The sequence below is a fragment of the Scyliorhinus canicula genome, chromosome 17 (genome assembly GCF_902713615.1).
Source record: "Scyliorhinus canicula chromosome 17, sScyCan1.1, whole genome shotgun sequence".
NCBI classification, from domain to species: Eukaryota; Metazoa; Chordata; class Chondrichthyes; order Carcharhiniformes; family Scyliorhinidae; genus Scyliorhinus; species Scyliorhinus canicula.
Genome location: NC_052162.1, coordinates 102,828,302 through 102,845,361, shown reverse-complemented (window position 1 = coordinate 102,845,361; position 17,060 = coordinate 102,828,302). Strand labels below are relative to the sequence as shown.

The following is a 17,060-nucleotide window of genomic DNA, read 5'->3' as shown; positions in this document are numbered from 1 at the left end:
CAAAATGCATCACCTCGCATTTGCCTGAATTGAACTCCATCTGCCATTTCTCTGCCCAACTCTCCAAACTATCTATATTTTCTGTATTCTCTGACAGTCCGCCTCGCTATCTGCAACTCCACCAATCTTAGTATCATCTGCAAACTTGCTCATCAGACCACTTATACCTTCGTCCAGATAATTTATGTATATCACAAACAGTGGTCCGTGCACAGATCCCTGTGGAACACCACTAGTCACCTTTCTCCATTTTGAGACACTCCCTTCCATCACTACTCTCTGTCTCCTGTTGCCCAGCCAAATCCTCCAAATCATTTATGTATACTACAAACAATGCCCCAGCACAGATCCCCGTGGAACACCACTAGTCACAACCTTCCATTGAGATAAAAACACCCTTCTACTGCTACCCTTTGCCTTCTGTGACCAAGCCAGTTCTGTATCCATCTTACCACCTCACCTCTGATCCCGTGTGACTTCACTACTCATCCCGGAATGGACACAGCAGCCCTGGAAAATAGATGCCACACTTGCCGAAGATCAGCCTACGATACCCCGGTTATATGTGGTTAACCCCACTGGATGCAGGTGAATGTGAGATGGCATCCTATGGGAACACCCCAATAAGAGTGTCACCTATGAGTGCAATAACCAAAAGGTGTTCAGGAAGGACAATGGGAGCTCCGATTACTGCTCTTTAAGGACGATCCTCACCAGTGATTGGTGGGCATACACTAACCATGGTTGTATGGAGCTAACCTGCCTGGCCCATGGCCTGGAGAAAGGACAAATTAGGACAGAGGTGCCAAGTAAAGTAATTTATAATGAATATGTTTATTAAATAATTTTAAATGGGTTACGGCCAACTTACTGTTCCTCACTTTTCCCGAAGTCACCCCAGGTTCCCAAAACAGGTTCATATTAAAACAAACGGGGAAGACATTATTTGAAAACACCCACAATAAATTGTTACTTGTGGTGGACCTAACCGGAACAGTTGCCAAGATGGTGCCCCTTCCCACTCAGGAAGGTATACGTCTACTTGACCTGAAGGTTACTAAGCAAAGAGACTGGGCCGGACAAGGGAGAGACGACATCCAGGTCAAGGGGTGCAAGAGGAGTGAAAACTTGAATGACTTGGCGACTGCGTATGGGGCAGGGGTATCCACCATTAACACGCATGTTTGGCTGATTTGGACAATAAGCTCAGAGTCCTAACTCGAAAAATAAAACAGACCTTGGGCAGCTTAAATGAAAATGCTGGGCAGGACACCAAGGGAGATTTGGCTGGGAACAGAACCAGTAGCCTTATGGTTGCTGTAACTAGAAGGACACACCCAAACCATTAATCAGATCACCTGTGGGAGGGTGGAAGATGATGCCACGCAACAGAACCAAACCCCTTGTAGCATCTACGGGCAATGAATGGTCAAGCAATTGAGAGAAAACCTCAACTGGGTGAGGAGGGGGAAGGTTTCATCCCGGATCAGTGAGCAAATTGAACACCTATACCGGGGGAAAAAGGCACTCCAATATCACTTCCTGCCAACTGCGGCAACTGACCAAGGCCTGGTCTAAAGACAGTTGTAGAGGGACCTCGGGAACCATCCTAGGGATGGTGATCCCTGTAATCTTAAAGGACAAGGTCAGGTTGAGATTCTTTGAAGCCGAAAACATAGGAATCATCCAAGGAGGAATATGGATGGGGTATCAGGGGACCCTACCATATGTGGTCAAGAAAGAGAAACTCATAGGAGCTGGTCTGGAGAAACACACAGACAAAATGGTCATGTGCCCATATCCGGTGTATGAAAACAAACATGCCTTGTGTGGATTCAGAACAACAACTGACCGAAATTGTACTTTTGGAAATTCGGAAAAGGATGTCACCCGGGAACTTACAGAAGGAGGGGGAATACTGTATCGCCACCTTGCTAGCAAAATACCAGTTTGGAGCAACATGTACCTTTTGTTTTAGGCCACACAACCCTGCTAGGATAGGATTAATTGAGATGGTGGACATATACCAGAGAGAAAATAGTAATGAATGCGAACCAGGAATTCGGACAAACTCTGGGGGAGTATTTTGAAAGAGTTGACACCAGGATAACACTTCAAAAGCCCCCAACAAATTCGGACACAATTGGTTACTACACACAAGACCTTTGCCAAGTGGTGCAACAAACAGGAGAAATAAAAACATCAGTGAAATAAAAGTCATTGAACCAGACGTGGGTTTGATAAGGTTCAATCTATGAATCATATCTATCAGAGAGAACACCAAAGACATTCCTTTCCGGACATTTTGGTGGGAATCACTCAAAATTGTCCAGTATCCATGAGAGTAGGACAGCATGTTGATATTAATTACACAAACTATCATAAACAATTCATAAAAGAATGAGACATTGTTTGCACAACTGCTCTATATTTATGAGGATATGTGATTTGTTCACAATCGAATGCAATAGCACAGTGGGCTAAACAGCTGGCCTGTAATGCAGAACAAGGCAGCAGCGTGGGTTCAATTCTGTACCAGCCTCCCCGAACAGGCGCAGTCATGTGGCGACTAGGGGCTTTTCACAGTAATTTCATTGAAGCCTACTTGTGACAATAAGCGATTATTAATTTGGAGGGGACGGGGAGGAGAAAATAAGAGCTAGACATTTGCCTCAGTATTCATGACTCTAGTTACAGAGGTGGGATTACACCAGGTGACCCTCACCCAAAGGCAATGAAAAAGGTTAATCTGGACTATTTCCTGATAAGGAGAGGGACAGTCAGAATGAGGCAGAAAAGTCAAAAAAATCAGTCTTTGTTGGCACAGTTTTACCATTACTTCCGTGGTATGATTCCTCTGAGAAATAGTTGTACATTATTTCAGAGAAGAAGAAGAAAGACATCACCTGTGCTGGAGGCACTTGAGGAATCCTAGGACCTTGAGGGATAAGAAATGTCCACATTGTCATCACTGCTTTTATAAGTGTATCTGACACATTGCTGAATGAATGAGATTAGATTTATAAATGAGGTTTTTGTACCTTGTTAGATCAGGCACAGCTGAGGACTCCAATGTAATAAATGAAGAATTGCCATTCGGTGATACAACCTCTTCTTGAAATGTCCTGATGAATGCAAGATCAAAACATGTCAGCAATACTCAAATTAAGAACTCAAGTATTTTAAATAAAAAAGGATTTATATCTCAAAAGCCCCAAAGGTAACGACAATGCCAATAGCAGAATACAATCCTGCAGTTACCTGTGAACACGTTGGTGTGTTAGCAAGTTGGATGACTGAGTGAACCCCTTCCCACATTCAGAGCAGATGAACGGCCTCTCCCCACTGTGAACTCGCTGATGTGTCTGTAGGTGCGATAGACGGGTAAATCCCTTACCACAAACGGAACAGATAAACGGTCTGTCCCCGGTGTGAACCTGCTGGTGTGTCAAAAGGTTTGAGGAGTTACTGAACCCCTTCCCGCACACAGAGCAGGTGAATGGCCGCTCCCCAGTGTGAAGCCGCTGGTGTTTCACCAGGGTGGATGAGCGAGTGAATTGCTTCCCACACACGGAGCAAATGAATGGTCTCTCGCCGGTGTGGGTATATTGGTGAGCTATCAGATCCTTTTTGCCTTTGAAGCTCTTCTGACAGTCAGAACAATTAAAAGGTTTGTTACTGGAGTGAACTCGTTGGTGCGTCGCAACATGGGAAGAGTGAGTGAATCCCTTCCCGCAGACAGAGCAAGTGAACGGTCTTTCCCCAGTGTGAGTGCGCTGATGAATCTCCAGCTCCGATGGGTAACTGAATCCCTTCCCACAGTCCGGACATTTCCACGGTTTCTCCATGGTTGGGTGTCCTTGTATTGCTCCAGGTTGGATGGTCAGTTGAAGCCTCGTCCACAAAACGTGTATGGTTTCCCCTGGCTGTGAATGGTGTTTTGTTTAGGCATTGCGATGGTTAAAGCTCTTTCTCGCTTGGGTATGTGCGTGCGTGTCCCTCGGTGCTTTTCAAGTCACACTGATGTTTGAAATCTTTTCGCACAGACTGAAGAGACGAACATTATCTCCATATTCAAAATCTGATAAATTGAGTGACACTCAGATTCAGCAGGATGTTTGGTTTGAGCTGTCTGCCTGTAAATCCTCCCTTTTCATTCCCTGTAAAAGGTGTTTACAAAAGGCATCACTGTCAGTACATACGAACATACAAAATAGGAGCAGAAGTCAGCCTATCTGCCCCTTGAACCTGCTCCGCCATTCAATAAGATCATGGCCGATTTCTTTGTGTCGAGTTCCACACTCCCCGTCTATCCCTGATAACCTTTGATTCCCTTGCCTAACAAGAATCAATCTACCTCAACCTTCAAATTATTCAGTGCCCCCCCCCCTCCCCCCTCCTCCACCACCTTCTGAAGTTCACTGCACTCCCTCGAGAGCAAGAACATCCTTCCTCAGAGAAGGAGACCAAAACTGCACACAATACTCCAAGTATGGCCTCATCAAGGTCCTGTGCAATTGCAGCAACACATCCCTGCTTCTATACTCGAAACCTCTTGCAATGAAGGAAGGATGTTCTTGCACTCGAGGGAGTGCAGCGGATGGCTGCAGGGATGGCGGGACTGTCAGATGAAGAAAGATTGACTAGGTTGGTATTGTTCTTGCTGGAGTTCAGAAGAATGAGGGGGGATCTCCTAGAGACTTATAAAATTCTAACAGGATTAGACAGGGTAGATGCAGGGAAGATGTTACCAATGATGGGTGTGTCCAGAAGCAGGGATCACAGGCTGAGGATTCAGGGTAAACCATTTCGGACAAAGACAAGGAGGCATTTCTTCACACAGAGTGGTGAGCCTGTGGAATTCATTACCACAGGAAGTAGTTGATGCTAAAACATTGAATATATTCAAGAGGCGGCTGGATATAGCACTTGGAAAGAATGGGATCAAAAGTTATGGGGAGAAAGCAGGATTAGGCTATTGAGTTGGATGATAAGCCATGATAGTGATAAATGGCAGAGCAGGCTCGAAGGGCCAAAAGGCCTCCGCCTATCCTCTATGTATCTATATAACACACCATTAGCCTTCTTTACCACCTGCTACACCTGCATGCTTACCTTCAGCGAATGGTGCACAAGGACACCCAGGTCCCGCTTCCCGCTGCACACTCCCCTCTCCCAATTTACAACCATTCAGGTAGTAATCTGCCTTCCTGTTTTTGCTTCCAAAATGAATAACCTCACACTTATCCAAATTACACTGCATAGAACATAGAACAGTACAGCACATAACAGGCCCTTCGGCCCTCAATGTTGTGCCGAGCCATGATCACCCTACTCAAACCCACGTATCCACCCTATACCCGTAACCGAACAACCCCCCCCCCCCTTACATTTATTAGGACACTACGGGCAATTTAGCATGGCCAATCCACCTAACCCGCACATCTTTGGACTGTGGGAGGAAACCGGAGCACCCGGAGGAAACCCACGCACACAGGGGGAGGACGTGCAGACTCCACACAGACAGTGAACCAGCCGGGAATCGAACCTGGGACCCTGGAGCTGTGAAGCATTTATGCTAACCACCATGCTACCCTGCTGCATCTGGCATTGGTTTGCCCACTCGCCCAACCTGTCCAGATCTTGCTGTAGGATCCCTGCATCCTTGTCACAATTCACCCTCCCATCTGATTTGGTATCATCTGCAAACTTTGAGATGTTACATTTTGTTCCCTCATCCAAATCATTCATATATACTGTGAATAGCTGGGGTCCCAGCACCGATCCCTGTGGACCCCACTAGTTACTGCCTGCAAATTTGAAAAGGACCCATTAATCCCTATTCTTTGTTTCCTCTCTGCCAACCAGTTTTCTATCCTCCTCAATACATTTCCCCCAATCCCATGCGCTTTAATTTTGCACAATAATCTCTTATGCGGGACTTTGTCAAACACCTTCTGAAAGTCCAAATATACCACATCGACTGCTTCCCCCTTGTCGACTTAGTTACCTCTTTAAAGAATTCCAATACATTTGTCAAGCATGATTTTCCCTTCATAAATCCATGCTGACTGACTGATCCTGCCACTGCCTTCTAAATGTTCCACTATGAAGTCCTTGATAATGGATTCAAGCATTTTCACCGCTACCGATGTTAGGATTACTGGTCTATAATTCCCTGCTTTCTTTCTACCTCCCTTTTTGAATATCGGAATGACGTGAGCTATCCTCCAATCTGCAGGGACAGTTCCAGAGTCAATCGAATTCCGGAAGATGACCACCAATGCATCCACTATTTCCAGAGCCACCTCCTTAAGCACTCTGGGATGCAGATTCTCAGACCCTGGGGATTTGTCCACCTTCAATCCAATCAGTTTTCCCAACACCATTTCTCTACTAATGTTGATCTCCCTCCCTTATGTACTTCAATCAAGTCACCCTTCACTCTTCTAAACTCGAGTGGAAACAAGTACAGGATTGAGGTTCAGAACAGATAATTCTAGTTTCGATGAAACATTGTTTTCTCTCTTGTTTCCCCACACAAATGGTTCAAAGCAAAAGAGCTAAAATCAACAACAAAAGGAAAGGGGAACTTCCTAAATGAATCAGATTGTTGTTTCCAGTATCTCAGACACTCTACACCCGGAGGTGCCCACTGGGTGCGGAAGGTACAAGTGGACACTGCATTCTCCCTCTGCAGGGCCACCTGGGTAGAAATAAGACCATGGAAGAGAGGTTGGCAGCTAGTGTAACCATCTCCCAGGTGTGTCATCCATCATGGACTTACATATTGCTATTTTCACCACAAGAAGGTCCAACTTACACTCCCCACACCTTAAAGGTTAGTCAAGGGAAATACTGTTTCTTCGAAGATGTGATCAGTAAGGAGGTGGAAGCAATAGAGAATTTCGATTTTCAAAACGCACTTGATGGGGTGCCACATTGGACTAATAACCAGAGAGCCAGGTGATGTTCTGGGGGCCTGGGTTTGAATCCGGTCGCAGCAAAATGGTAGAGTTTGAATTCAATAATCTGGAATTAAAAGTTTAACGATGACCATGAAAACATTAATGATTGTTGCAAAAATCCATCTGGTTCACTAGTCCTTTAGGGAAGGAAATCTGTCATCCTTACCTGCACTGGTCTAAGTGTGACTCCAGACCCAGAGTAATGGGGGTCTCTGAAATACCTGAACAAACCACTCAATAAGGGGATCAGAGGTTATGGGGAGAAAGCAGGAGAATGGGGATGAGAAAATATCAGCCATGATTGAGTGGCGGAGCAGACTCGATGGGCTGAGTGGCCTAATTCTGCTCCGATGTCTTATGGTTTAATTCAAGGGTAATCAGGGGTGGGCAACAAATGCAACATTCCATTAATAAATGTTTAAAGCACAAGAGGTCAGGATATAAAATTAGATCTCATGCGATTGGTGCTAATAAATTAACATGTGTTGAGACATCACATACACAGAATCCACAGGATTCAGTCAGTGCAGGAGGAGGCTATTATGCTCATCAAGTCTGCCCGGAGCGTCCTACCTCAGCCCACACCCCACCTTATCCACGTAAGGGCAGCACGGTAGCATAGTGGTTAGCACAGGTGCTTCACAGCTTCAGAGTCCCAGGTTCGATTCCCGGCTGGGTCATTGCCAGTGCGGAGTCTGCACTTTCTCCCTGCGTCTGCGTGGGTTTCCTCCGGGTCCTCCGGTTTCCTCCCACAGTCCAAAGATGTGTGGTTAGGTGGATTGGACATGCTAAATTGCCCTTAGTGTCCAAAAAATCTGAAGTGGGGGTTACTGGATTACGGGGATAGGGTAGATACGTGGGCTTCAGTCGGGTGCTCTTTGTAAGGGCCGGTGCAGACTCGATGGGCCGAATGGCCTCCTTTTACACTGTAAATTCTATGATTCTATGTAACCCACTTAATCTTTGGACACTAAGGAGTAATTTAGCACGGCCAATAAACCTGACCTGCATATCTTTGGAATGTGGGAAGAAGCCGGAGCACCCGGAGGAAACCCACGCAGACATGGGGAGAAACTGCAAGTCATCTAAGGCCGGAATTGAACCCGGGTCCCCGACACGGTGAAGCAGCAATGCTAACCACTGTGCCACCATAGCGGCCATAGGTTGAGGTTTGGTTAACAAATAGAAAACAGAGGATAGGAATAAACAGGGCATCGTCAGGTTGGTGGGCTGTAACTAGCAAGGAACCAACTCCAAGGCTTTGGGCTTCAACTATTTATAATCTATATTAATGGTGTAACTGAGGAGATGAATGGCTTAAATAAGGGGACTGAGTGCAACCTATCCAGGCTTGCTGATGAGACAAAGTCAGGTGAGAAAGTAAGTGGTGAGGCGGATACAAAGAGACTGCAGAGGGATGTAGACAGGTTGAGTGAGAGGGTTAGGAGTTTGGCAGATGGAATACAATGTGGTGAAGTGTGAAGTTATTTACCCGTATATACTCGCGTATCATGCGATCTCGCACATCATGCGACCCCTAAATTTCATCCCCAAAACATGATTTTATGCTATATCTCATGTATCATGCGAGTCACTTTTTTGGAAATTAATGGCCAAACTAAAACTTCCAAATGGTATCATTGTTTGTGGATTCTGCAGAGTGGATTCTGTTGTGAAAGCTGTTCGCGAATCGAACAGTTTTCCAGCTGGCTTTACTAGCGTCGTTCTGCCACTTGACGTTTCCATTCATAAAAACGGCAAGTAAAACACCCGCGAATTCTGTATCGGAAAAAGACGGAGATACTTCCAAGTTTGCTGACGATACAAAACTTGGTGGGAATAGGATGGTGAGGTGAGGAGGAGATTAAGAGATTTCAAGGCGATTTAGACAAGTTGATTTAGTGGGTATATGCATGGGAGCTACAGTATAACATGATTAAGTGTGAATTTATCCATTTTGGACGGAGAAATGGCAGCATATGATTAAATAGTGATAGATTGGGAAATGTTAACGTACAAAGTGGGGCAGCACGGTAGCATGGTGGTTAGCATAAATGCTTCACAGCTCCAGGGTCCCAGGTTCGATTCCCGGCTGGGTCACTGTCTGTGTGGAGTCTGCACGTCCTCCCCGTGTGTGCGTGGGTTTCCTCCGGGTGCTCCGGTTTCCTCCCACAGTCCAAAGATGTGCGGGTTAGGTGGATTGGCCATGCTAAATTGCCCGTAGTGTCTTAATAGTAAGGTTAAGGGGGGGGGGGGGGGGGGGGGGAGTTGTTGGGTTACGGGTATAGGGTGGATACATGGGTTTGAGTAGGGTGATCATTGCTCGACACAACATCGAGGGCCGAAGGGCCTGTTCTGTGCTGTACTGTTCTATGTTCTAAAGGGACCTGGGTGTCCTACTATACCAGTCACTGAAAGCAAAATACAGGTGCAGAAAACAGTTAGGAAGGCAAATGGTATGTTGGCCTTTTCTGCAAGAGTACTTGAGCAGAGGAGCAAGGATCACTGCAACTGTGCAGGGGCTTTGTGAAACCACACCTGGAGTATTGTGTGAAGTTTTTGGCTCGTTATCTGAGAAAGGATATATTCAACTGAGGGAGTGCAGCGGAGGTTCACCAGACTGATTCCTGAGATGGCAGGATTGTTGTACGAGAAGAGATTACTGTTCACTAGAATTTAGAAGAATGAGCAGGGATCTCATTGAAACATATAAAATTCTGACAGGGCTGGGCAGACTAGATGCAGGGATGTAGTTTCCTTTGATTGGAGGCTCTAGAACACGGGGACATTATCTCAGGATACAGGTTGGCCATTTAGGGCTCAGACAAGGAGAAATTTCTTCACTCAGAGGATGGTGAACCTGTGGAGTTCTCTACCACAAGGCTATGGAAGCCAAGTCACTGAATATATTTAAGGAAATAGATATATTTCTGGAGTCTAAAGGTGTCAAACGTATGGGGAGAACTCGGGAGTATGGTGTTGAGATAAAGAATCAGCCATGATCTTAGTTAATGGTGGAGCAGGCTCGAAGGGCAGAATGGCCCACTCCTGCTCCTACTTCTTCTGTTTCTAGATACCAATGACATCAAGGAATACAGCGATAGTGTGGGAGGGTGGCATCCAGATCGAAGATCAGCCATTATCCAGTTAAATGGAGAATCAGGCTTGAGGGGCTGAATTACCTACTCCTGCTACCACCATTACACAGAGAATTGCTGAGGCTTCATCTGGAGTACTGGGAATAGATTCAGCCTTCTTACCTAAGGAAGGATATACTTGCCCCAGCGACTGTACAACAAAGGCTCACTGGACTGGTTCCTGGGATGAGGGAATTGCCCTCAGAGGATCTGGAACCTGATTCTGGGCCTGAAGAGGAGCTGGAACCTGATTCTGGGCCTGAAAAGGAGCTGGAACCTGATTATGGCCTGAAAAGGAGCTGGAACCTGATTCTGGGCCTGAAAAAGGAGCTGGAACCTGATTCTGGGCCTGAAAAGGAGCTGGAACCTGATTCTGGGCCTGAAAAGGAGCTGGAACCTGATTCTGGGCCTGAAAAGGAGCTGGAACCTGATTCAATCGGGAATTTTAAAAGAGAATTGACGAGTAATTAAGAATGAAAAGATTACACGGTTACAAACAGAAAGTAGTGCGTGAGACTAAACTCGACAGCTCTTTCAAAGAGATAGCACAAGCACAAAGGGTGGATCGTCCCCCTTCTGTGCTGCAACATCTGAACTAGGAGGAGTCAGCCACTCGCCCCTCGAACCTGTTCCACCATTTAATAAGATCACGGCTGATCTGATTGCAACTGAACCCCACAATCATGCCAACCCCGATAACTTTTCACCCCCATGTTAATCAAGATTCTCTCTCGTGCTGCCTTGAAAATATCCAGACCTTGCTTCCACTGCCTTTTGAACAACAGAGTTGCAAAGATTTGCAACTCCCAGAGAAACATTTCTCGTCATTTCTGGCTTAAATGGACAACCCCTTATTTTTAAACAGTGACCCCTCGTTCTAGATTCTTTCCCCATCCACCCTCTCAACACCCGAGGATCTTTTCAATCAAGTTGCCGATTACTCTTCAAATCTCTAGTGGAAACAAGTCCAGCCTTTCCACCCTTTCTTCATTAGACAACCCACCCAATCCAGGTACTATTCTGCTAAACCTTCCCTGACATACTTTTAATTGATGTCATCTTTCCCAAAATAAAGAGACAAATACTGCACGCAAATCTCTAGATGTGGTCTCACCAATGCCCCATACAATGAACATAACCCTCCCTACTTTTGTATTCCACTCCCATTGCAATGAATAAAGAATACAGCACAGGATCAGGCTCTTTGGCCCTCTAAGCCTGTACCGGTCATGATACCACCCTTTCCAAAACCCTCAGCACTTCCTAGTGCCATATCATAGAATTTACAGTGCAGAAGGAGGCCATTCGGCCCATCGAGTCTGCACCGGCTCTTGGAAAGAGCACCCTACCCAAGGTCAACACCTCCACCCTATCCCCATAACCCAGTAACCCCACCCAACACTAAGGGCAATTTTGGACACTATGGGCAATTTATCATGGCCAATCCACCTACCCTGCACATCTTTGGACTGTAGGAGGAAACCGGAGCACCCGGAGGAAACCTACGCACACACGAGGAAGATGTGCAGACTCCGCACAGACAGTGACCCAAGCCGGAATCGAACCTGGGACCCTGGAGCTGTGAAGCATTTGTGCTATCCACAATGCTACCGTGTTGCCCTTCACACCATATCCCTGTACATCAATCCTATCCATGTATTTGTCGAAATGCCTTTTGAACGCCATTAATATATCTGCTCCAAACCTCCCCTGGCAGCGCGTTCCAGGCACTCACCACCCTCTGGGTAAAAAACCTGCGTCGCACATCTCCTTGAAACTTTGCCCCACAGACCTTAAACCTATGCCCCATGGTGACTAACCCCTCCACCTGGGAAAGAGTGCCTGCCCACTAACTCAATACATGCCCCTCATCACCTTGCAGACCTCTATTACGTTGCCCCTCAGCCTCCATCGTTATAATGAAAACAGTCCGAGTCTATTCAGCCTCTCCGCATAGCTAACAACCTGCAAACCAAGCAACATCCTGAAGTTTCAGTAAGTTTCTATGATGAGGCCGTTTTGCTCCTTGAGTCGGTTCCACTGTACAACGACGTCATGGCTGATCTGTGGACCTAACTCGATATACCCAAGGTAGACAAGTCTCCTGGCCCTGACGGAATGCATCCCAGAGTGCTGAAAGAGATGGCTAGGGAAATTGCAGATGCACTGGTGATAATTTACCAAAATTCACTAGACTCTGGGGTGGTCCTGGTGGATTGGAAATTAGCAAACGTGACACCACTGTTTAAAAAAGGAGGTAGGCAGAGAGCGGGTAATTATAGGCCAGTGAGCTTAACTTCGGTAGTAGGGAAGATGCTGGAATCTATCATCAAGGAAGAAATAGAAATTGTCCCATTGGGCAGACGCAGCATGGGTTCATAAAGGGCAGGTCGTGCCTAACGAATTTAGTGGAATTTTTTGAGGACATTACCAGTGCAGTAGATAACAGGGAGCCAATGGGTGTGTTATATCTGGATTTCCAGAAAGCCTTTGACAAGGTGCCACACAAAAGGTTGCTGCATAAGATAAAGATGCATGGCATTAAGGGTAAAGTAGAAGCATGGATAGAGGATTGGTTAATTAATAGAAAGCAAAGAGTGGGGATTAATGGGTGTTTCTCTGGTGGGCAATCAGTAGCTAGTGGTGTCCCTCAGGGATCCGTGTTGGGCCCACAATTGTTCACAATTTACATAGATGATTTGGAGTTGGGGACCAAGGGCAATGTGCCCAAGTTTGCAGATGACACTAAGATGAGTGGTAAAGCGAAAAGTGCAGAGGACACTGGAAGTCTGCAGAGGGATTTGGATAGGTTAAGTGAATGGGCTAGGGTCTGGCAGATGGAATACAATGTTGACAAATGTGAGATTATCCATTTTGGTAGGAATAACAGCAAACGGGATTATTATTTAAGTGATAAAATATTAAAGCATGCTGCTGTGCAGAGACCTGGGTGTGCTAGTGCATGAGTCACAGAAAGTTGGTTTACAGGTGCAACAGGTGATTAAGAAGGCAAATGGAATTTTGTCCTTCATTGCTAGAGGGATGAAGTTTAAGACTAGGTAGGTTATGCTGCAATTGTACAAGGTGTTAGTGAGGCCACACCTGGAGTAATGTGTTCAGTTTTGGTCTCCTTACTTGAGAAAGGACGTACTGGCACTGGAGGGTGTGCAGAGGAGATTCACTAGGTTAATCCCAGAGCTGAAGGGGTTGGATTACGAGGAGAGGTTGAGTAGACTGGGAATGTACTCATTGGAATTTAGAAGGATGAGGAGGGATCTTACAGAAACATATAATATTATGAAGGGAATAGATAGGATAGATGCGGGCAGGTTGATTCCACTGGAAGGTGAAAGCAGAACCAAGGGGGCATAGCCTCAAAATAAGGGGAAGTAGATTTAGGGCTGAGTTTAGGAGGAACTTCTTCACCCAAAGGGTTGTGAATCTATGGAATTCCTTGCCCAGTGAAGCAGTTGAGGCTCCTTCATTAAATGTTTTTAAGGTAAAGATAGATATAGTTTTTTGAAGAATAAAGGGATTAAGGGTTATGGTGTTCGGGCCGGAAAGTGGAGCTGAGTCCACAAAAGATCAGCCATGATCTCATTGAATGGTGGAGCAGGCTCGAGGGGCCAGATGGCCCATCCTGCTCCTAGTTCTTATGTTCTTATACCCACCTTTGCCTCACATCTCTCAATGCCTTTGGTTAACAATGGATTTTCAATGCCAGATTTAAAATCCAGACTGACCCAGCATGAACTGCTGTCTGTGGAAGAGAGCTCCAAACTTCTCCAACCTTTGGCGTGGATATGTGTTTCCTGACATCATTCCTGAAAAGTCTGCTTCTAATAGATGACACTACCTAGTCTGAGAATTCCCAACCAGTGGAAAGGGTTCCTAATCATCGACTCTATCAATTCAAATCACATCTTCAAACTTTTGACTAAATAACCCCTTAATCTTCTCAATTCCCAAGATTACAGTCTTCATAGTGAGGTCATGCAGGACAGACAGGGAGAGAGAATGGCCTGGATTTTCCAAACCTGCCAGTGTTGACAGGAAATCCCGCCAAATATACACTTAACAGCACAGTTCTGAAAAGTGAGCAAGGACAGAGGAAACTGCAGGTTCATGTGTACAAATCTTCCAGGGAGACAGGCCATATTGAGAGAGCAGTTGGCAAAGTACATGGAATCCTGGACTACACCAACTTGAGGTATGGAATACAGAATCTCAGAATTGTCACGGTGCATAAGGAAATCATTCAGCCATTGTGTCTTATGACTCAATACTTTTCCTTTCACATTGTTTCTATTCAAGTAATCATTGAATGATCTTCTTTTAAAAAGTAAATTTAGAGCACCCGATTCTTTTTTTCCCAATTAAGGGGCAAGTTAGTGTGATCAATATACCTACCCTGCACATCTTGTGAGGGTGAGATCCATGCAGACACGGGGAGAATGTGTAAACTTCAAGCGGACAGTGACCTGGGTCCTCAGCGCCTTGAGGCAGCAATCATCGAATGACATCTTGAATGCCTCAAGTGAACCTGCCTCTAACACTATTCCAGGCAGTGCATTCCAGACCCCAAGCACTTGCTGTGTGACAGTTTGTTCTCACATCACACGGGGCAGCACAGTAGCACAAGTGGATAGCACCGTGGCTTCACAGTGCCAAGGTCCCAGGTTCGATTCTCCACTGGGTCACTGTCTGTGCGGAGTCTGCACGTTCTCCCCATGTCTGCATGAGTTTCCTCCGGATGCTCCGGTTTCGTCCCACAGTCCAAAGACATGCAGGTTAGGTGGATTGGCCATGATAAATTGCCCTTCGTGACCAAAAAGGTTAGGAGGGTTTCCTGGGTTACGGGGACAGGGTGGAAGTGAGGGCTTAAGTGGGTCGGTGCAGACTCGATGTGCCGAATGGCCTCCTCTGCACTATGTACAATATTCTATCACATTTGCTTCTTTCACAAATCACTGTCAATCTGTGCCCTCTCATTCTTGATCCTGTTATGAGCGGGAATAGTATCTCCCTATCTACTGCCCAGCCCCCTCCTGATTTTAAACATCGCTATCAAATCTCCTCTTCGTCATCTTCTCTGCAAGTAGAACAGTCCCAACTCAATCTACCCTCATAGCTGAAGTTACTCATCCCTGGAACCATTATTGTGAATACAAAAACGGAGGTTATGCTGAACATTTATACAGCTCTGGTTAGTCCACAACTAGAGTATTGTGTCCAGTTCTGCTCACCACACTTCTGGTAGTATGGCAAAATCATTGAGAGGGTGTGCAGAGAAGATTAATCAGGATGGTTCCAGGGCTGAGGGGACTTTAGCTGCGAATGTAGGGTGGGGCTGTCCTCCTTGGAGGCTGCAGGGTGTCTGATAGAGGTGTGAGGTTAGATTGGAGGGGCTGGGGCTGTTCTCTTTGGAGGCTGCAGCAATGTCTGATCAAGGTTATGACAGCTTTAGGTGAGGTACACAAGGAAAAGCTCTTGCCATTAGCTGATGCTGCAAGGACCGGGAACACAGATTTAAAGTTTGGGAAAGGGATTCAGGTGGACCGTGACGAACAACATTTTTTATGGAGCGAGTGTTAAGGACAGGAATGTCAGTGCCTGCGAGATTGGTGGATGTGGAGATGCTCGAAGATTTCAAAACAAAATTAGATAGAAATTGCACAGAAATAAATGTGTTGGGGATAGTGCAAGGGATTACAACTAAACGGACAGTCAGACAATATATATTTGATGGGTTGAATGAACTCCTTCTTTGCCTTAATGACTCTATAACTAATTTGTGTAATTTCTCCTCATTGTTGAACCCTTGGGAGTCGATCTATCATTCAGATCGGGCCAATCATTACTTCCGAACGCGTGATACCCAGAAGGGAAGACGGTGTTCCAGGTGAGGTACACAAGGAAAAGCTCTTGCCATTAGCTGATGCTGCAAGGACCCGGGAATATAGAGTCTAACCAGGGTTTTGGACATCTCGTTAAATCTTTAAACACAGAAAAATCTCATCTTCTATATCATCGGTTGATGATATTTGGGTCCTGAGGAATCGAGGGGTTTTGACAGATCTTGATAATGTGCCCCATGGTTGGCTCATTCAGAAAGTAAGGAGGCATGGCATAGAGGGAAATTTGGCCGATTGTATCAATAAGTGACGATCAGATAGAAGACAGAGGGTGGTGGCAGATGATAAATTTTCATCCTAGAATTCAGTCACCAGTGGTGTACCACAGGGATCAATGCTGGGTCCTCTGCTATTTGTGATTTTTATCAATGACTTGGATGATGGAGTTGAAGGTTGGGTTAGTAAATTTGCTGATGACACCAAGATCGGTGGAGTAGTGGATAACGTGGAGGGCTGTTGTAGGCTGCAAAGTGACAATGATAGGATGCAGAGCTGGGCTGAAAGGTGGCAGATGGAGTTTAACCCTGAAAAGTGTGAGGTGATTCATTTTGGTAGGACAAATTTGAATTCCAGGGTTAACGGCAGGGTTCTGAAGAATGTGGAGGAGCAGTGAGATCTCGGAGTTCATGTCCATAGATCTCTGAAAGTTGCCACCCAAGTGGATAGAGCCGTGAAGAAAGCCAGTGTGTTAGCATTTATTAACAGGTGGATCTGTACAAGACCTTGGTTAGACCACATTTGGAGTATTGTGTGCAGTTCTGGTCACCTCATTATGGGAAGAATGTGGAAGCATTGGAAAGGGTGCAAAGGAGATTTACCAGGATGCTGCCTGGATTGGTCTTATAAGGAAAGGTTGAGGGAACTAGGGCTTTTCTCATTAGAGCGAAGGAGGATGAGAGGTGACTTAATTGAGGTGGATAAGATGATGAGAGGGATAGATAGAGTGGACGTTCAGCAACTTTTTCCTCGGGTGGATGTAGATGTTACAAGGGGGCATAACTATAAGGTTCATGGTGGAAGATATAGGAGGGATTTCAGAG

The 17,060-nt window shown here is 45.8% G+C and overlaps 1 protein-coding gene across 15 annotated transcripts in view; it reads right to left on the bottom strand.

The window, feature by feature from the left end:
• The window catches only part of LOC119951435 (zinc finger protein 239-like), a 69,581-nt gene that overhangs the window by 16,064 nt on the left and 36,457 nt on the right, over window positions 1-17,060 (bottom strand). For 7 of the 15 annotated variants that reach the window (XM_038774626.1, XM_038774627.1, XM_038774621.1 and 4 more), the window contains 2 exons: window positions 3,262-4,160; window positions 3,042-3,125 (listed from right to left, as the gene is read on the bottom strand). In XM_038774626.1, the coding sequence (XP_038630554.1) occupies window positions 3,042-3,125; window positions 3,262-3,848 (671 nt within the window). In that variant the 5' untranslated portion in view covers window positions 3,849-4,160. Of the gene's footprint in view, window positions 1-2,906; window positions 2,939-3,041; window positions 3,126-3,261; window positions 4,161-17,060 lie in introns of all 15 variants that reach the window. The other 8 variants (XR_005457615.1, XR_005457617.1, XR_005457616.1 and 5 more) reach the window with 3 other exon arrangements.